Source organism: Phyllostomus discolor, chromosome 2 (genome assembly GCF_004126475.2).
Source record: "Phyllostomus discolor isolate MPI-MPIP mPhyDis1 chromosome 2, mPhyDis1.pri.v3, whole genome shotgun sequence".
Lineage (NCBI taxonomy): Eukaryota > Metazoa > Chordata > Mammalia > Chiroptera > Phyllostomidae > Phyllostomus > Phyllostomus discolor.
In genome coordinates, this window is record NC_040904.2 from 34,037,194 (window position 1) to 34,058,929 (window position 21,736).

The 21,736-nt window shown below is 42.4% G+C and overlaps 1 protein-coding gene across 5 annotated transcripts in view; it reads right to left on the reverse strand.

Moving 5' to 3' along the window:
• TNIK (TRAF2 and NCK interacting kinase) overlaps window positions 1–21,736 on the reverse strand; it is a 349,252-nt gene that overhangs the window by 263,879 nt on the left and 63,637 nt on the right. For all 5 annotated transcript variants that reach the window (XM_036017691.1, XM_028505308.2, XM_036017690.1 and 2 more), the window contains exon 2: window positions 8,842–8,907. In XM_036017691.1, the coding sequence (XP_035873584.1) occupies window positions 8,842–8,907 (66 nt within the window). The remainder of the gene's footprint in view (window positions 1–8,841; window positions 8,908–21,736) is intronic.

A 21,736-nucleotide genomic window follows, 5' to 3' on the forward strand; every position in this document is an offset into this window, starting at 1 on the left:
GCAGAAGCCATCCTGATCCTCTGTGCTCTGTGAAATGGTTCCAAGAGGCAGTACTAGTGGTTATTTAGGTAGGAAGGGGAAAGGGACGAGTCCACAGTTAAATAAATTGGGAAAATACTGGGTAAAATGAAGTAATACAAAGACTAATGTTCAGGCAGAAGGGATGGTTCCTACTGCTTTAAAACTTCTTTATTCTCTCTATTCTATTCTTTTTTCACAGTGCCGACCTTTGGGTTCCAATGAACACCCTTTGAGAAAGGTGACTAACCAGCAGACAAATGTTAATGAGACAAAGGTCAAGCAAAAGCAAAGCCAGAGACGTCGCCACTCAGTCCAATGACTCTTTTCTCCCTGAAGACTGGAAAACAGGAAGCAGGCAGGGTCTAAGAATGAATGTGCAGCTGGAGTCAGCTACTCTGAGAGGAGTATCACTTACTGAGTAACACAGCACGAGCACAAGGATGAAGACAAACAGGAACAGACTTCATTAGACCCTGGTCTACAACACTCTGCCACCTACCTTGTAATGAATGACAATAGCAATAATCAAACCTTAAGTGTACACAGCAGCTTAAACTTAACAAAATACTTTCATAGTCTGTAATTTGTTCCAACCTCAGCATAACCTGGTGGGATGTATCCAAAAAGGTATTTTTATTCTCATTTTACAGGTAAGAGGAACTGAAGCTCTAGTGGCTGTTTGGCAAGCTCCAAGCTGCAGCAAGTTAGAGACAGAACCAAAACCAGAAAGGTAGGTCTTCACCTCTGAAATAAGGTCCTTTCTACACCAAATTCCTTCCAGGTCTCACAATAGAGTCTCCCTACTCAGAACTTGTACTACCCTAAGAGGGTATACTGTTGATTATCCCTTCAAATTTGTAAAATGTGTAATTACTTAAAAATCACTTACCCTACTAAAATTCTGGAATGCTACAACCAATTCTTATTTCCTCTAATAATCTACATTTTTCTTTACAGATTATCAAGAAGTTGGCTTTTTTAAAAACTAAACACCAACAACAGCATCTAAATGGCAATTATATCATCAAATGCCACATAAGAAGTAGGCATTATGCACTGGATCTAATATAAATAGAGCAATTCGGAGCTTACAGAAATATCAAGAATGCAAAGGGGTGGAAGGTGAGGCACAGAGGTAAGTGTGTCTCTGACTTCATCTGCTATGAATGCTTCCTTCAGATGATATCATCTTCTACAAAAACAAGACCATGGAAAGAACCGGTAAAGTAGGCTCCCACTGGCACATGTTGGGGAAGAAGAAAAGCTGACTGACTGCCTACTGTGTGTCAGGCACTGGGCTGAGGACTTCCACATACATCGCACTTCAGTTTTCGTAACAACCCTCCACTGTACTATTATTAACAGAGGAAGAAGTCCAGACTCAGAGTGAGTTGGCTCTCTTCTCACACCCAAAACGAAGCAGAACCAGATGGGGAATCCAGCTGAGCCCTGCTCCAAACTCCTTTTTATACACTCCTCCCCCTTATGAAAATGCTAAATTGCACTCCAAGATGTACACATGCCAAGGCCTTGAAGCTTTTTCCAAATGCTCCGCCCACCATCCATTCAAGTCCCCACTCCGCCTGGGCAGCATTAATTGCTCCATATTCTACACTCTCACTGCCTCTGTTTGAACATCAAGTTTCAGTTTTACTATTTTGTCTTATCTTTAGAGAAATGACTCTCAACTGAGGGCAATTTTGCCCCGCAGGAGTCATTTGGCAATATCTGGGGATATTTTCAGTTGTCACAACTGTGAGGTGTTACTGGAATCTCACAGGCGAAGGCCTGGGATGCTGCTAAATATCCCACAGTGCCCAGGAGAGCCCCTGTGACAAAGGGCTATCTGAACCAAAATGTCAAGCGTGCTAAGGCTAAGAAACCCTGATTTGGAGTGATAATGTAGTTGAATACATGCTTTAGTTTCTTGCACTAGGAAATCACAAGAAATAACTAAGTCAATATATATGGAAACATTCAGCACACAGCAGGCACTCGGAGTACTAAACAGATAATCCTGTTGGACACTTCTGTAGATTAGGAGCCTTGCACTCGGTTGGCCTGCATTCTTCCCACACAGAGCACAGAGTTTTTTCATTGGCTCTAAACAAATATGAAATAACGCATTCTTTATATTGAAAATTCTTGATTAAAAGAACAAGTGCCACTATTATCTAAGGAACACAGCATTCTCCCATACTCACTCCTTATCAACCAAGTGAATAGTATAATCCACAATTCGTTAGAATAGACTATGAAAAGCTACATTGCATAGAACACCTCCAGATCAAGACTGCTAATAAGCTTACTATTAAAAAACTTTGTCTTACTTTGACAGGAAGTTAATTAAGAGATCACAATGCAGATTTGAGGACATCTAATACAACAGGCTCAGATTCCTCTTTCTGTACCAGGTCAGTTTTGACCATATTGATCCTCAGATCTTGAGTCAGTTATCCAGGAATAACCTTACACTGTAATCACAAGCATGTCAAATAAAAACGCCAAAAGTCAAATCTCTGAATGAGTGCATCAAACTACTTGGCATCACATCCCAAGTCAAAATCTTAACATTTTTCACTTTTCCTAGTTTACGCCAGTTGGAATCAGCATGGATATCCTAAAGTAAATGATTACAAAAAGCACTAGGATGAGCATTCATTCAAGGGGCCCTCCAGCGGGATAATCTGTAACCATTTCCACGGGGTTTTTGGAGGTGTGGCCCCAGGGCCCTGAACATCAGAATGAATCCATGCATCGAATAAAAGTGACATTCCTGGACCACACCCCAGGCCTACTGAATCAAAATTTCAGAGGTTGAGCCTGGAAATCTATAATTTAAATAATTTCCCAAATATTCATTTTGTACACTCAAGTTTGAGAACCTCTGCCAGGAGACTGAATCCCAGAAAATTGATTTGCTCCATTTTGTAAACTTCCAGCCAGTGTGGATCTTGATTGTACAGACTATTGATGATTCACTCAACATAAAATCTATATTCACCTCCCAACATAAAAAGAAAAACACAGGTAGGTCATTTTGTTGATTCCTGCTGTGCAAATATGCTCTTCTGAAATAAGCAGGCTGATATTTTATGGGAAATACCAAAAAGAAACCGGGAATTAATATAAAAAGAATTATCAAGGAAAACAGAGATCAATTCTGGGACCAACGATGGCCAACACCTACTACAATCAGACTGTGGATACAGTGATGGCTAGACAGTAGGTCCCTGCCCTTATTTTTCTTTTTTTTTAAACAAGGTTTTATTTATTTATTTTTAGAGAGGGAAGAGAGGGAGAAAGAGAGAGAGAGAGAGAGAAACATCAATGTGCGGTTGCTGGGGGTCATGGCCCGCAACCCAGGCATGTGCCCTGACTGGGAATCAAACCTGAGATGCTTTGGTTCACAGCCTGCGCTCAATCCACTGAGCTACGCCAACCAGGGCTATTTTTCTTTTATTTATGCTTTTAAATTGTTTATATGCACACATAAACAAAAAATTAAGATAATGAAGACAATGAAACAGGCTGAGGTGATAAAGTTTGAGGGGGAGGGAGGCAGAAAGGGTGGCTGGCTACATTAGATACAAGGATGAAAAGTGGCCTGTTTGAGAAGGCAACATTTAGGCTCAGACCCAAAGGGGGAGTGTCCCGTCATAGGAGGGGATGGGGCAAGTGTTGCATGCAGGGAGGTGGTAACTGTAAAGACCCTAAGGTAAGAACCAGGTTCTCATGAACTTATTATAGGAATTAAATAAAAAATCAGATAATACGCATAAAAAGTTTCATAAAGTGGAAGACTGTGTAAAAGTATAAAGCATTACTTTTAGTGCAGGTTCCGGCAGAAGGAAGGCCTGCTCGACTGTGGTTGGTAGGGTAACAATGCGGGCATCACAATTTACAGTTTTAATTTGAACATTTCACCTAAAGTGTCATATTGTGTGCTTGAGTGTGATATTGTTATGTTACAGAATTACATGCTTATAGTTTTGTAACAGAAGATTTTATAATAAAAGGGGCACTATTTGTGTCAGATCCTGTACATTTATCCTGGTTTATGTCCTGAAACTATCCTCATCTGAGGATAATGAGGGGCCTCGGGTCTGTGGAATATGAAGAATTAATTAAGCAATTGAGGTCATGTTGTCTGGAGAGCAGGAGACACAAGTATGTGTTTGGGGGAAGTAGGGAGAAGTTTTCTTCAAATATTGGAAGGACTCTGTTCTCATGGAAGATGTAATTTCTCTTTTTCAAATAGCTCTGATGGTATGGTAAATATTTTAAGAAGCCAAAATCGTGGCTCAATGTGATAATGAATATTCAAAGAGAGTTGTGGGAAAATGGACCAACTGGCAGGTAGTAAGTGCCATGTGACTGGAGGAGATCAAGAATGGGTTGAATAGCCCTGACTAGTGTGGTTCGATTCCCAGTCAGATTTGGGCACATGACTGTGTTGAGGGCCAGGTCTCTTGTTGAGGTTGTGTGAGAGGCAGCTAATCAATGACTCTCTCGCACATCAATGTTTCTCACCCTCTTTTTCTCCCTCCTTTCCCATCTCTCCAAAAATTAAATAAAATCTTTAAAAAAGAGAATGGGTTGAATAGCAGCTGGTGCCAAAATGATTGGATTAGATGACCTGTACGGACCTTTGCAGCCCTTTGGAAACACACACATGCACTCACAGCACTCTGTCTCTCAAACACTGTAACCACCAAGACGGCCTCTTTACTTCATCTTTTACAACCTTAAGGAAGTTTCACGACAAACCTGAGCAATACTGAGGAATCTGCTGGGTTCCCATTTCACTATACCACCTGGGACTAAAATACATCTCCAACTCTGTGACAACCAATACATACTTCATTTTTTAAAAGATTTTTAATTTATTTTTAGAGAGAGGGGAAAGGAAGGAGAAAGAGAGGGAGAGAAACATCAATGTGTGGTTGCCTCTCGTGTACCCTCTCCTGGGGACCTGGCCCACAACCCAGACATGTGCCCCGATTGGGAATTGAACTAGCAACCCTTTGGTTCACAGGCAGGCACTCAATCTAGTGAGACACATCAGCCAGAGCCCAATATATATTTCAAAAGGGCAAATTAAGAAATGGGATAGACTAACATTCATTTTTGAAATCTATAGCTATGATTTGGTGGTGTTTTAGCAGTGAACACTTAACAATTATTTCAAATTATTAAAATAATTACTCTATTTTCATGAAAACATGTCTGGATTCTGTTAGGTCCCCATAGGTGGCATCCCAGCAAACAGCCCACACCATAGGGAAACGAGTATGTGGCCTTCTGTTGTTTTGTTTTTTAATGGGGGCCATGGGCCCAGGAAGATGGCTTCCTCACTAAAACTCCTGACGTAGAAGCTCTACTCTTTATTATTTAGGTACTCTATTCCGTAAAGAAAGTAAAAACCAGAACTGCCACTTGACTGCCTGGGACCAAAATGCTGAAGATAAATAAATCCAGCCTTCTAGGAACAGACAGACCAAGCTAGACTTGGGAGCAAGACTAGAAGCAACTTGGAAAAGCTAAACATTGTTACTAAGTGACATTTATATAAAATATTTACATTTCCACATCTAGATGTATGTGGCTTATATGTAGACAGACTTCAGGAAATATTATCTTTTTATCTATGTATACTTTGTATTTATTATATTGTGTATGTTTCTTAAAAACTACTTATAGATAAAATTAAATTATGACTCTCTTAGAACTTATTTTTATAAGTTTATAAAAATAAACTCATAGCCCTGGCCCCTGGCTGGGTAACTCAGTGGGTTAGAGCATTGTCCCAATATTCCAAAGTGTGGGTTTAATCCCCAATCAGGGCTCATGCAGGAATCCACAAATAAGTGAACAAGTTGATATTTCTCTCTCCCCCTCTCCCTTCCTCTCTCTCTTTAAAATCAATTTTAAAAAATTTAATATGTAAATGAACCTAATGAATATTTCCATAAAATAAAGACTATGCTCATAAAACTATTCATAAAATTATACCTCAATATATGAAATCCAGGAATACCAGAAGCTGATTTACAAAAAATTAAAATCAAAGGTTTAAATATCTAATGTAAAGAAAATATTTATTATAGATTTTTTTATAGGAATCTCTTTTTAGGGCTATCAAATTACTATTTGTAGTAACAGACAGACCAAGCTACACTTGGGAGCAAGACCAGAAGCAACTTGGAAAAGCTAAACATTGTTACTAAGTGACACTTTTATAAAATAATTATATTTTCATATCTAGAGGTATGTGGCTTATATGCAGATAGACTTCAGGAAATACTATCTTAATATCTACATATACTTTGTATTTATTGTATTATGTATGTTTCTTAAAAACTAGTAGTAGTTTCTTAAATACTAGTCAGCAGTATTTTAAAAATACCTATTCCATAAATGTTAAACATTACCTATAATGTAAACAATTACTTCCTAAGTTACTTTTCTTCAGGTTTGCATATATTTGAGTTCAATTTCTGCTATTTGTATTGACCTTTAATCCTTTAGAACACAGGCGGCAAACCCAAGGCCCAAGGGCCGAATCCCGCCCTCCACCTTGTTTTATACAGCCAGGCACCTTGTTTCTACCTGGCGGCAGTGCTGAGCTCCTTGCCCCTAGTTAAGGAGTAGTTACCTTTATACAGTCCTAAGCTTACGTTCAGCCCTTTCAAGGCAACCTCGAGGCTGATGTGGCCCCCGGTGAAAACGAGTTTGACGCCCCTGCTTTAGAACTCAAGGTAACAGCAGAACTGGATTAGTGGCTCAAGAAACCCAGTGCCACCTCATATCACCTGCGTCGCCTAAAAACTGAACTTGTAACTGGGTAGGGAGTTTTAATTCTTTAGATAAGTCTTTACAAGTCCCCCAAGTATTTCTAACTACGTTCTCACTTGACGAACACACAGCAACACTGCGATGCCACAAAACACCACCTGGGGCTGGTGAAAGGGACCAAGTTTCCGGTCCCAAAGCCCATGACCATTCTTTGCAGTCTCCCTTCAGCCTGAGAGGTGCCAAAGTTTAATATCAACCACTTAGGCAATGGCACCCTTCAGACCAATAACGTTAACAACGCGGTTGGTAAAAACCTTTCTTCTCTAGAAAGACCTGAAGCCTCTTGCCATTTTGTTTCCTCTTTGTTTTCAGGTACAAGATGTTAGGGATGATTCTGGATTTTCCCCACCTTCTCACCCTTGAGTGAATCTTTGTTATCTTCTCTTGCAAAACTGTCCAGTCCACCCCTTAGATTAGCGGACAAAGCTGTGGGTCATGAACTGCATTCTACAGGCGGGAAGCACAGTACAGTGGAATGGCTCTAAGAAAGGGTGCCATGAACCAGCAGCATGCTATGGAGTTGCTCCTCCACACTGACAGCAAATCAGAAGTAATTTTCTGCCTAAATCAGAGATTAATTCATTAGTTCACCTTAACTCTCAAGTTGAATCCAATTTCTCAAAATGCAACAATACATTCTTTGAACCTAATTATCTTCATTGAAAGTATTTAAAGCATTTGCTGAGACACATTTCTTTCTTCTGTCAGACAGGATCAATGTCAAGTGAACATCTTGGGTAGACTACATTTTGTCTAATTGCAGGGGGCTGACATTTTAAGAAATAATTGTTTCTTGTAAGGGAGAAAATTTCCCCTGGAATGAAGACCAACGGGTACCTCCAGTAAATAAAGGTTTAAATATGTATCTGTTTACAACTGTGCTTTAAAAACAAGATTACTCTCTCTCTCTCTCTCTCTCTCTCTCTATATATATATATATATATATACACACACACACACATACACACGTATACACATGTATGTTTACATATATGTGTGTGTTTGTATACTTTTGACATACTATACAATTGGAAATATTATAATCCAGGTGACTTCTAGGATGATTTTAATCAACTAAGCGAAGTTGAGGCCCCAGAGAAGGAATTTTTAAAAATAAAACAAGGGATAATTAGTAATGGAAATGACATCCATATCATTAGCACTCAGGAAAATGATGGATGTTCTCTTAGAAACAATCATAAGGAAATGGTTTATTTGGAAGGCAGTTGTTTCAATAGCTCATTCACTGAAACCCCCTGAGTTTTAGTCTAAAAACAGTTCATTTCCATTTCCTTTTGATTATCAGAAAGAGAATCAACCCACATTTTAAACAACCATTTTAAGGTAATTTCCTGGGGGAAAGTACCTTTTTTAAAAGCATTTTTGGGGTGAGTTTGTAAGCAAAAATTAGTACAAGAGCAAGGAGGACTTCTTATTCCCCAGCACGATCTCAACTCAAGTTTAACTTTTCGTTCTTTTGTATCTTGCAAAAAGCTACTGCTACCCTAGGCCTTTGCTTTGTGAGGTCGCCAGCTTTTTCCCTAACGCTCTTCACCAAACTCATTTAACTCAGGCCGTAGGCCAGTAACAAATCTATTTTTCCAGATATGATGCGCCAATAGCTTAAATTCCTAAAGAGAATGGCATCCTTTGCTCCTTTGGAAAGCAGTTGGCAATGATTAAAGTACAGGAAACTAACCACCTGAAGAACTTCGAATATGCAGACATGTATCAGACACAAACATTGTGGTACACAATGAAGGGAAAGGCCTGAATCCCAGAATCCAGTTTAGGCAACGGGACAACACATGTATTTAAAATGATGGAGAGTCAACTCCAAACTGCATTATTTAATTCTAAATCTGCTATGAGGCATACATGAGCAACAACAGACAGCACTGCAACTCAGCATTCGTGAGCTCAAACCACACATCAGCCATGTTCAAACCCCACTGAACTTACCTTATAAACTTGTCCATATGTTCCATTTCCAACAAGTTCCACCAATTCAAAGATCCCTGCAGGGTCCTGAAAGAAAATAAACAAACAATAAAAATTCAAACAATATTCCAAGCATTGTCTTAATTAAAAGCAAATACTTATTTAAATACACAAATAACAACGTTAGCTTTGGGGGCTCTCATGTGTTAATATTAAACACTATTAAATTTTAATCCAGTTGCAGCTATGAAATTAGTCAAAATCCATTTTGTTTCTATTTTACACTTCTATGAGATGTGTTTAAACCAGATAAAAGAAGATGTGATCTGCTGAAACAATAAAAAAAGACTTACATTTCTTACTGTCAAATGGAAATACACTTGCAGGTACATCAAGACAAAATGAGAGACCCATCATTCTGAGGTTCTAACTTGTTCTTTGAGATTTCTGAGCTGCTCATTGTGTGAACACTGGCAGTTAAGGAAGCGGTGTTCCAGGTTGTGGGACACACCTTACCTGGTGGTCACCACAAATCAACACAGTGGCTCCTCCTGCAGTGTTTTCCTCTGGACTCATCTCCCCCCTCTGCAATGCTACCTCTGCAAAACACCCTGGTGCAGATGGCCTCCAGTGTCTGCAGCACCTGCACAGCACCTGCAGGTGTCAGGATGCAAACTAAACCGGAGAATTATGCATGTTCCCACCACCAAGCAGGTATCTGCCTACCCTCAATGTCAGTCAAACATTTGAATGCTTAACACATGTCCGATAATTGAAGTTGTTCTTACTGAATCACTGTTCCAAAAAGTTGAAAAGAAAAATCAAAGGCTATAAAGTTCAACTCAGAGGCAGAAATTTACATTGACTTCTACTGATTCCTAACTAGACAGACATTGTTTCTTGAGAAGCCTAACTCAAGAAGCACAGACGTAAACATCCACAGAAACCAGGGAAGTGATGAAAGAGTGAAGCAGGGTATCTGAGGCCCGAGGCCAACTGAAGAAGTCCTGTCTCCTCTGGGTGGGGCGGGGGTGGGGGGGCTCTGAAATTTTACTTAGCTGGAACAGTTGTACTATAAACCTGTGAACACAGTATCTCCAGGTCTAAAGGTTTTTCTTTTTCTTTTTTTCCAAGAAAAACTGAACATTCTGTTTAATATGAAATCTCCCAATTTTGAAATGTTAAGAACTTACTTTTTAAAAATATACCCCGAAGGACAAATAAAAGACTGCTACCTCTGGCTAAAAGCAGCTACTACCGCTGGTGAACACTTTATTACGAGCACGCCGGCACACGTTATTCCAGTGGCTGAGAGATGGGAGTGGGAAACCCGGCCGGGGACTCCGGACCGGGCTGGGCTGAACGTCAGCTCCGCCCTCACTGGCTGCTAGCCACCAGCACACCCTGGGAGGGCAACTGAGTCTCTGAGCAGGTTAAACAGGGGATGGCATCTACCTAGCAGAGCTCCCATGAAGAGTTAGTGAGGGCCCAACACCAGTCCTTGCACGTAATCAGCAACCCATTATTAACATCCCATCCCAGTTGTTAAGCGAAGGAATTCCACACGGCTAATAGCGCAGAAAGGAAGAAGGGCTGCCTGGGGGCTGCGATTCATGCGGAAGGAGACACACGAGTTGGATGTGACAAGTCAGAGTTCCTTAAAGTCACGGTCTTGAGTAAATCAGGCCCAAGAGCAGCCCTCAGCTCTGTGCCTTCAAAGATTCCACATGGAAAACAAATAAAAACAAACAAAACCTGAAAACCAACAGCTGAAGCACTTAGTCACTGAGAAAGATAGGAATTAGCATTATCCGTTATTATAGAGACAGAAGGGCAAGACACCACACTCCAGACTCGAATCCCAACAGATCTAACTGTCCAGAAGGTCCAGCTCTTCCCCACCTGGTCAGGGAGGGAGGTGTGGACGCGGTTCCAGAAGCAACCGTGAAACAACACAACAGTGGGAGGCCGTGGAGCTCTGTCCCCCAAGGCCCCCATTACTAAAAGACAAAGTCAAGGCCACCTGAGAGGCCTCAAGATAGGAAAGAAAAATTGTTGTTCGACTGCTAGGCAGCAGGTTTTATTAAAAACGAATTAGAAACCAATGAGGAAAAGGGAAAAAGAAACCCACGAGCGGTGGCAGCTGCTGTTTGTTTCGAAGCTGTGCTTCCCAGTAGTTTGTTTGCTCTGTGCTGTTTCCGCAACAAATTTCAAGGGAGGTTCTACATGTGCTTGAAATATCTCAATTGTGTTTTCAACATTCACTTTTCCTGACTAAAAAGAACATATGAATGAAAGAGTCAATGCAGGGTGGTGACTACTAGCTGCCTTAAGGAGAGTGGGAAGTGTAAGAGGGGTGGAGGGGAGGGCGGAAACAGAAACAGGGTGCAGAGTGGGGACCAGCTTCTGCACCAAGGGGTCACCCCATCTCACGGATCCTTCTACAGGGCTAGGGTTTGATGGGTAGGTCTCTGGAGGAGCCGAGCAGCTGACTTCTAGGCACTTTCCTCTCCTTGAATAGTCCATTAATGGGTATATGGCCCAATCACTCGGGGCCAAGGAGGCTCAATGCCAAGACTTTTGTTCCAGCTACTGAGAGAGAAGATCTTTCCACTGGACATGCCCAAGGGGATCAGAAGCAAAGGTCAGAGGGACTACAGACTTTGACTGGTGACCCCTCTTGGGTAGGCAACCGAACTGAAAACAATGAGTGACTTAGGTTGGTTCCCCAGGAAATGGACTCTGCAAATCACAGAGGGAGTTCACTGGCATATGCACAGCAGGGGACTGAAGGGAGAAGGACTTGACTGTGCAGACTGAAGAGCTCAACTGGGAAGCACAGGAGCTGTGAGTCAGAAGTATCCTACCTCGAGGCATGGGAGCCTTTATATCCCACCCCCATTGACTTGTCATGGCATGCGGGCTGTCCTCCACCGCCATCCCAGACGCTGTGGTCTTGGGTGGAGCAGCTCACTTCAGCTGAGGACAAGTCCCATGTGAGAACCATCACCAGCTGCCTATACCCCCTGCAGGTGGACAATGAGGGCCTCAGTAGTGGAAAGGGGGTCTGGGTGGCATGCCACAGCATCCAGTATAGCATCACGGCTAGAAATGAGTAGCAGTTTGGAACTAGAAGAGAATTTATAAGCATCTGTGTTCTACAGTATGCTGACAATGATAAGGCAAAATGGCACAATTAGAGTAATGGTATTTGCAAGGAAGGAGCTTTCCGAGACCCTAGGAAGCAGAAGGCAGGGGTATTGTTCAGGGAGACTTGAACTTAGCACTGGCCCTATGCTTCCCTCTCTACCCCCAATCCAAGCACCCAGAGCACTAGATGTTTGTGAATCTTCCCTTGCACAAATGCATGTCATTTTTAGTTACGTTCTTGTGAAATAGCAATATATTCTGAATACAGTAAGCATTCCTCTGTCTTCTCCACTCTTACAGGGATCTAACGTATGACCCTTGAGGAAACACAGGTTTGAACTGTATGGGTCCACTTACAGGCAGATATTTTTCAATAAATACTGTAATGTATTTTTTTCTTCCTTACAATTTTCCTCATAACATTTTGTTCTTTCTAGCTTACTTTACAGTAGGAATATGATATATATTACATATAACATACAAAATGTGTTAATCAACTGTTTATGTAACCAGTAAGGCTTCCAATCAGAGGTAGGCTATTAGTACTTAAGTTCTGAGGGAGTCAGAATTTATACATGAATTTTCAACTGCATGAAGGATCAGTGCCCCCAACCCGCATGTGTTTAGAATCGCCTGTCATTTTCCCTAAGGATCACCAATGACCTCAGCCTGTTATCTGTAGTGGTCTTTTATCAGCCCTGTCCTAGTTGTCCCTCTAATACTGCTGAGCATCACCACGCTTGTTGAAAATATACCCCCTCCTTTGTCTTCCAGTACACCACTCAGTCTCTCGCAGATTGTTTCTTCTGCCCATATCTTAAGGATAGGTTGACCCCAAGGTTCTATCTTCATATTGTTCCTGTGCTAAAGATTTTCTCTCCAAATGCCCACCACATCCACCTACTCTACTCCATTCATACTGCGGGCCTCACCATCTCTTGTTGGCACTACTTGCTTGCAATCAGTTCCTGCCTCCTTTCAATCTATCCTTCAAACCAATCTTCCTAAAATAGACATTTCTAACCACAACATGCAATGCTTTAAAACTCTACATGATGTGGTTCAAACTGGGAGCAAGATCCTCCCATCCACAGGCCTGCCCTTCATTCTCGGCCTTGTGCTCCATCATGTTGTGTGTAAGCAACCACCTCACGCCACCCGCCCCTTCCCTCACACATCGCATTGGGGTGTGTCTCTGTGCCTTGGTTATGATGTCTGCCTGCCAAGATTACTCCATTCTCTAACAGGCAAGCCAACCCTTGAAAGCCCAGTTTGCCACCTCCTCTGGGAAACCTTGCTCTAATTAGCACCAGCGCCCCTCTGCACTCAAAGTATGTTGTGCGTAAACTCTATGATGACCACTTTCCCATAGTACTATGCCCTCTTCCATTTCTCTCTTTTGATGAATTACAAATGCCCTGAGAGCAGGGACTGTAACCTATTTATCTTATCATTTCCCAGGACTTGGCACAGCATCCCACACATGACTGCTAGCAATAGCTATTTACTGAATACTGTTGATGTCTCACTCCCAGCACTCCACAACATGCAAAGAAAAAGTCACAAAAATTGGGATCAGAATGTAGAGCCAAAGGTCTAGCAAACTTGGATCGTTTCTTTTCCAAACCAAACAAGCTGTCCCAGCCACTGCCCCCTGGACCCCCCCTCACCCTGCTCCCCTTTGCACAAAACTGTCACATGCAAAGCTCCTACGGTGTTTCCAGCTCTAAAGAAAATTCATAAAGCCCATTGGTGCAAGCTGTGGCTCATGTGCACCAGGCACACAGGCTGTCAGCATGTGGCCAAGCACAGTGCAACAAGGGGAGGATGCTGTACCTAATGATCATGTTACAAAGACAGGAAAGCTAAGAGACAAGCATCAGCTTAATTCTCCCTCTCATGTTTGCTTAGCCACTCGTAAAGCCAGGATGGGCAGCATGAAAGAAAGTTACACACACCAAGGAGAAAAGAGCAAATCGCTGACATTTACCAAAGTCAGGAATCCCTGTTGGCTACGCATGCCTTTATTCAGATCTTAACCTTTGCTGGGAGGCCAAGAAGAAAATTTAATTCTAAGGTAGTTTACATTATTTCATAATGAAATATAACTGCAACATTTCAAAAGGCAAGCTGTTCTATGAAAGAAATGTAAGTTTTCAGCAAGTACTGATAAAGGCAAATTTAGTTGTCATAATAAAAATCAAAATAGTAGCTAACATTTCATGAACAGTTATATGCCGAGCCCTATTCTAAGCATTTTCCATAAACAGGTAATTTAATTATCACAGCTCCATCAAGTGGAAGCTACTGTTGTCTTTGTTTTACATATGCAGAAACTGAGGCTCAGAGATTGAGCATCTGGTCAAGGTCACAGCACCGAAGAGTGACTGAGCCAGCAATGCATAGCAAGCCGGTCATGCCCCAAACCCAGCGCTCTTAACCTCTCAGGCTTCACCAGCTTCTTGGAATCGGAATCCCTGGCCCCTGACTTCCCACTTGCGAGCTCTCCAGCCTTGGGCACGTTTCATAACTGCTCTGAGCTGCAGTTTCTTCATCTTTAACACAGGGACAATATCACCTCCCTCACAGGGTTACTTTGAGGCGTGTGGAAGTGTCTAGACCAGCTCAGGGCCTGATACACCATAGGGCTTCCAGAAATATTAACCTCCTTTTCTCTTTGAAAAACAGTTCACTTAATATAAAAAAAAATGCCACAGAAAAGTTTGGTCTGTATTTTATATTTTTTCAACTAATAAAATCATTAAAAGAAAATGTATTGTTCCTATTGTTTTTGTTAACTAGTATAAATACTTAGTAAACTAGATCAGATATTTATGAACAGAAAGATGTCTCTTTAGATATTAGCAAGACTACTGGGAAGACATGTTAACTTTTGGGGGCTCTTGGGATGTTGCAATAAATTCTCTCTATATTGGTCGAAATTCTAGAATTCAGACAACAGTGGCAGGCATCAGCCTGACTTCATAGCAGGATGGAGAGATTTAAGATCTGGAAGTTAATATTCATAGCCGCTAAGTTATACTTTAATTCTTCCAGGTCCCCTGAATGATACTGAATTTCTTGTAACACTAAATAACATCTCTAGACTAAATCCCAAAGTAGGATGATTACTCCTTAGCATCATACAAAATGATACACATTCTTCCCCAAACCCCCTCCCTGCTCTGAAAAATGGAATTAAGAGAACGACTGGGAGGGATCGTGAGCAATGGCTTAAAAGACTCTAGACTCCCTCCCTCCCAAACTCCTCTTAAAGACATAGCCATTCTGTGACACACCTTTCATTTGATTCACCGGTCTTTGGGCACAGTGAAACAGGCCCCATCAGAAACAGGGGTGGCTGATCTGGCTCCCGGAAGGAATGCCCACCCCCGGATTCCCTACTGACACCTGCCAAGGGACTGTGCTTACTCTAAACTCAGGGGCCTTAAAAAGACCAAAATGTTATTTCTCCTAGAACTGTATTTAGCAGCTGTTTGCTCAGTTTCAGCCTAACTGACAAGTATATGCTTACAAAAGCAAAACAGAACAAAGAAAACGGGAACAGGAGAACTCTCCAAATTTATCTTGAGCCTTCAGGCTTCTCAACAGCATCGTCCCTCCGAAGTAAGTACAGGCGCTACGCGTCCTAGTCCATGCTGCACTCCTAGCCAAACAAGGTCCCTCTAAGCTCACTCTGTACAGGCACCTCCTCCCCTCCTTCCCATATAGTGGGGGCTCAAGGAGTCAAGGTTTTGCCTTCCACAGGGGGGGTTATTCAGGCTCTGAGCTCCACCAGCATCCTCCCTCCCACCTACTATCTTTGGTAGAAGCAGAGGGTGCTTCAGTCTAATAAAGAAAATAGACACACGCAAGTCACCACATGCACACAACTCATTGAATTACAATGATAAGTGACACGCAGGAAAAGTATGAGGTGCTCCAAGAGTATCTACCTGGGAGATCTAGAATGTTGCCTAGATTTATCTTCATTAACATACTGCCCAAGCCATGCATCTCAAGTAGAACAGATAATTCAAGCAAAACAAACAAACAAACAATGTGTGTGTATATGAAAATAAAGATAAAACTCTGCTGCATTTTCTCTATCATCGGTACAGAACAAATTAAACTACAGATCTATCAGAGGATTGGAGCAAAAAGTTGAGGTTCCTGTCTGGATGCTATTCCTTGCTTGTGTTGTTTGACCTGTCCTATTTTGGTCTTCCCATATGAACAGTGGGATAATCCGGTTTGGCCTGCCTTTTTCCCCAAGGTTGTGGACAGCTCCCCAGTTCCACGCGCCCAGCATCGTCCTTTGGGAAGGGTGCTCCTGAGTGTAGTATGATTGTAGGATGTCATCTGCCCCATACAGATATGCCTGGCTAGATGACACTGGTGTCCTCTTACCAATAGTCCCCACTGGCTACACCAGGACATGGTCCCAGCCAAGCCTCAAGGAACAGCATTCCTGATGCTGGCAGCTGCTTCCAGCCCTTGGGCCAGGGAGACCGGAGCCTCCCCACCTCCTGTTCAAAGTTCCACCTGCTACTGAACAGCCATCAGTCGTGAAAAGCTTCCCCTGCCCCCTGCCCCTGCTCACCTGCTCCACTCTGGACTCTGCCCTCCAGCCCGTCCTCCCAAGGGCAGTCTTCAGAATCAGATCTGAAACCTGGCTCCTCACACTCACAGCTACAAACCTCAAACGACACTGATCATTATCACTGTCTCTGGGATCAATGACGGCCTACATGCTTTATATACATTTGCATATTTAATCCTCACAGCAATCACAGGAAATGGATATTACTAACCCCAATTTTCAGATGATGGAACAAAATCTTCAAGGAATTAAGTAAGTTGCCCAAGGTCAAACAGTATGTGGTAGAAAGAGCAGCCAGGACCAGACTATAAAGTCAGGATAAAAATACTTGGCACGACGATTGTTCTGAGCATCAGAAACAACGTATGTAAAGCATTCAGCACAGTGTACGGCAGGTGAAGGCCTTGTGGTTTAACAGGGGACCAGAGAGGGGTCAGTGACCTTCAACCAGGCCGACACAACCAGCGGAGTGGCTGGAACTACAGAAGTTGAATGTGCCGTGGATGCCCAGGGCCTCTGCCTTCCCATCAGAGCCTGGAGTCCTGAAGAGACCAGCCAAGTAGATTTACAATTTCTTTCCTTCCCTTCCTTCTCTTCCTTCCCTTCCTTCCCTTCCTTCCCTTCCTTCCCTTCCTCCCCTCCCCTCCCCTCCCCTCCCCTCCCCCCCCCTCCCCTCCCCTCCCCTCCCTCTCTCTCTCTCTCTCTCTTTCTTCCTACTTTGCCATCAGCTAGGATGAACAGTGATTACTTTAAATTAACCATTTAATTGACAGTGAAAGACAGTATATCATAGTGGTTAAGACCACAGACCCTACAGCCAAAAAGCCTGATTCTGATCCCAGCTTCACCGTTTACTAACTATATGAGCTTTACCATTCTTTGTCTTCTCAGTTTCCTCGACTGTAAAATATGATAATAGTAGTACCTACTACATAGGATTATGTGACAAAATAATTAATAAGTATAAAACATTTAAAATGATGTCTGGCACATTGGGAGTGTTCAAAACCCTTTATTCTAGAATGCAAACTCCAAGAAGAAATGACCCTATGAGCTTTGTTTACTACAGTACCCCTACACTCAGATTAGTGGCTGGGACATTATAGACCCTTAACAAATATTTTCTGGGTGAATCAAGTCCCTACATCACCGGTTCTACCACTGAGAGTCACAACTCAGCCAGGTCTCTGAGGTGTGGAACAGCGATACCTGAGATCTTATCAATAAAATCACTCTCCCCATTTTCCAAAAAAGCAAAGGGAGGCCAAGTAGGTGTTATAAACTCATAAAATCACAAGTTTTCCCAGCAAGAGTAGTTAGGAAACTTGTCCAAGCTCTCGCCTGGTTATTGGCAGAATCAGTTCAAGACCCCAAGTCCTTTGACTTCTAAGTTTTCTCCCTGTTCAATAAAATCCTCTGACAAACCAAGGGGAGTCACTCACTATCTTTAAAAACAGTAGGCCTGGAAGGGAAGGGAATAGGGACAGTGGAGAGGGTGAAGAGGAAGGGTAAGTAAACACTTGTATTCAGTCCTGAGTTCCAGGTAGTTGGGGTAAGAAGTGAATTTAATTCATGCCCAGAACTGATGTAATGAGATCACATATCTCCAAAGTGATGCCAATGAGATCATCGACTTCATAGGTCACATGTACATATCTGCATAGGAGATAAATAGATTTTTTAAATACTTTATTTATTTTATCTTTTTAGAGATGGGAAGGGAGGGAGAAAGAGAGAGAAACATCAATGTGTGGTTGCCTCTCACGTGGCCCCCACTGGGGACCTGGCCCACAACCCAGGCATGTGCCCTGACCGGGAATCAAACCTGCGATGCTTTGGTTCGCAGCCTGTGCTCAATCCACTGAGCTACACCAGCCAGGGAAAATAGAATTTTTTAAAATATATTTTTCTCAGCTCACAGACTTTGCATATCCATACTCATATTTATCCATACTATTTCCTTACAGAACAAAGGATTCGATATAAATTGACTGTTATTCACTGGCATACTTTGGGCATATATAATTAGAAACATCAAATCAAAAGAATCACCCAAGAAAGATTTATAACATTAACCGGAATATTTTTTTCTGATTTTGGTACACAGGTACTTTAATCCTTTGTCAGTTGTTGGGATTCAAGGGCCAGGCTTTCTGGCGCTCTCTGATCTGGAGTTCCGGAGCCTGTGGATGTGTGGATGAGCAAAGCCCACTGCTCTTTTCAGATACTGTCTCCCAAGACAACTGCAGTCGGAGAAAGGCACACTCACTCCACAGACCAGAATGAGAAAATTCTCCAGGATATTAAGACACAAGACAGATTTTGGATAAGGATTGGGATCTCCACCTTCCAGAACCTTCTTCAACTCTCCCAATGTCTGTTCAAGCTCAGACATGGCAAGTTGCTCTGAAGGTCAATATGTGCATAAAGGCCCCCTACCTTGGACCCTTCTCTCCCATCATCAGGCTGTTGCAGAGATTACACAGCTGTGTGGCGAAGTGTGTCACACGGTTCATGGAGCTATGCACGCATGGGATCTCTCTGGGCCTGTCAGGACAGGGTAACGTTCCAGTATTCCCAGCAACACGAGGTCGAAGTGACGGGAAACAGACTAGCAAAGACTTTGGCATTTTGCCTTTTCAAAGATGCTTAGATGAAGAAAAAAGATAGCAACTGCAGCAGATGAACTTTAAAGACAAGAACTGATTACCCAAATAATTAAGTAAGAAAGATTAGGAAACCATCCAAGGTTCTATTTTAGAAGGAAGAGCCTGACCCTTCCCCCAAAGGTATTCATTTACCACCTGCTCACGACAGACCAACAACACTCTGTATTTGCTGTAAAGTTTTTCAGCACTTCTCCCCACATCTGTAGGCAACCATGCAGCTGACGACAGGCCCTCTCTGCAGAGGGAGGAGGTCAATGTGGGTTGGTTGGGTTGCCTATTACTCTCTCACTTCCGAGATGGCCAAGAGCCCGCCAACAGCTACCTGGGCAGGGGCCTGCCATCTGACCGACAGTGGCAGGAGCCCAGCCCAGTCCCTCACATGGTGCCACCTCTAATGGTCCAGATGGCTGGTTAATACCAACTCACACGGATTGTTTTTAACGGGGCTTCTTTGGCATCTGATTTACTTCTTTTTTTTTTTTTCAAGACTTTTGTCTCTATGGCTAGGCTAACATGGATATATACTTTTTTATTTTCATTTATTTGTTTGTTTTATAAGGCAGGTAATTTTGGGGAGGGGAACTTTATACCATCTGTTCAAGGATCTAAAAAGAATTTTGGCAGATTCAAGCAGCTAAAACTAAATTTCTGTATTTCTTCTCCAGGCTTCCAAGGGCGTTGGATTTCCATTGTCAAATAACTTTGGGAACGCTGGGTTAAAAAGATTAGCTATGTGCCCTGGCCACTGTGGCTCAGTGGATTGAACACCGTCCTGCAAACCAAAGGGTCGCTGGTTCAATTCCCAGTCTAGGGACCATGACTGGGTTGAAGGCCAGGCCCCCAGTAAGGGGTGTGCGAGAGGCAACCACATTTCTCTCCTTCTCTTTCTCCCTCCCTTCCCCTCTGTATAAAAATAAATAAATAAAATCTTTTTTAAAAGATTAGCAATGTAGCTCTTTTTTTACTGCAGGGCCTGTCAGAACCTTTGATGTATTAGTGTACCCTATGAATCTCCAAAAGATGGCAAAAGCTTTTCACATTTCTCAAACCCAAACCCTTCTGTAGAATACTTTTTTAAGGGACCTTTGTGGCTCTCTAAGCACTGGCTTTCTGTGGAGCAGGTTAGAAAATGATAGTGTATAGAGCATTCTTTCCTTTCTTATTCCTATTCAAACATTGCATCTTAAGTTACTACAGCAGAGACTGCCCAGTACCACCCAATATCCATTCTCCCATTGTTCCTTAATAACAAAAATCTCAATGTTATTTCGGAGGCAATGCACCCAGGTCAAAACTACATACTCTAGCCTCATTGAAGCTAGGGATAAATATGTGACTGAATTCTGGTCAATGATGCGTAAGCACAATTATTGTGTGGGACTTTCAGAAGAGTTGTTCACATGGAACTGAGCTAACTGAGATAAGTTATCTTGTGCCCTCCACCTCTTCCTTTCAGCTGCCTGGAATGCAGATGTGATGGCTAGAACACTGCAGCAATTTCTGACCCTGAAGTGAATTTAAGAATGGAAGTCTCATGCTAGGTTGTAACTGCAGAACAACAAAATGATCCTAAGCCCTCTGATGACCTTAAAACTACCATACCACCACTGGACTGCCTATGTCTGGACTTCTTTATCATGAGAGAGAAGGTCACTTATCTTCCACAACCCATTAACATTTTGGGCTTTCTGTATGATGCAGCTGAATCAACTGATTTGCTTTAAAGTTTACAGTTCAGATATTTTTATTTCTTTATATGTAACTAACAGTCCTTCTTTAAAGTACTTTTCTCTGTTAGTCTTTGATCCTTGGTTAGAGGGGTCAGTCACTGCGGTTCATCAAACATTCATGTTATTCCCTTGCTGGTACATTACAGGATGGCACTTCCGCACCTCTCTTTACGTCGAGTTTAGCCAACGTGATTTGCTTTGGCCAATGCAATGTGAGTGGAAGTGATGAGCTCCTTTCGGATGGAATATTTAATTGCCATGTGAGATAATGTGGTGACTGTGGAAGCACAGGTGGGCATGAAACCTCCACTAATCTGTCCTTAGGAAGCTGATGAATAGAGAGGTCCGGACATGTTCCGGACATGTGGCATGGTTAAGAAATAAACTTCAGCTGTATTTTATCTCTGAGATCATTATCACAGTGTATGCTTGCCTCTTCTGACTCACAGAACAGAAACTACCAAAAGATGGCGGCAATAATCACCACATTGTTTATTGCTTTCTGATTTCTGAAACAATATTTGAGAAGAACCACTTTTTCCTGGGTGCCTCAGGAGGCACTGTGCCGGAATGAGTTTACTCATTCTCTGCATCGACCCGCGAGGCAGACTGTGCACAAAAGAACACCAAGGCAGAGAAAGTACCCAGCGCCGAAACACACATTCTCGCCACCGTGTCCAACCCACAACATCTGAAGGCCACCCTGGAAACACTGAAAACCCTCAAGAAGCTGGCTGGTGACATGGGAATTCTGACCTTTCCTG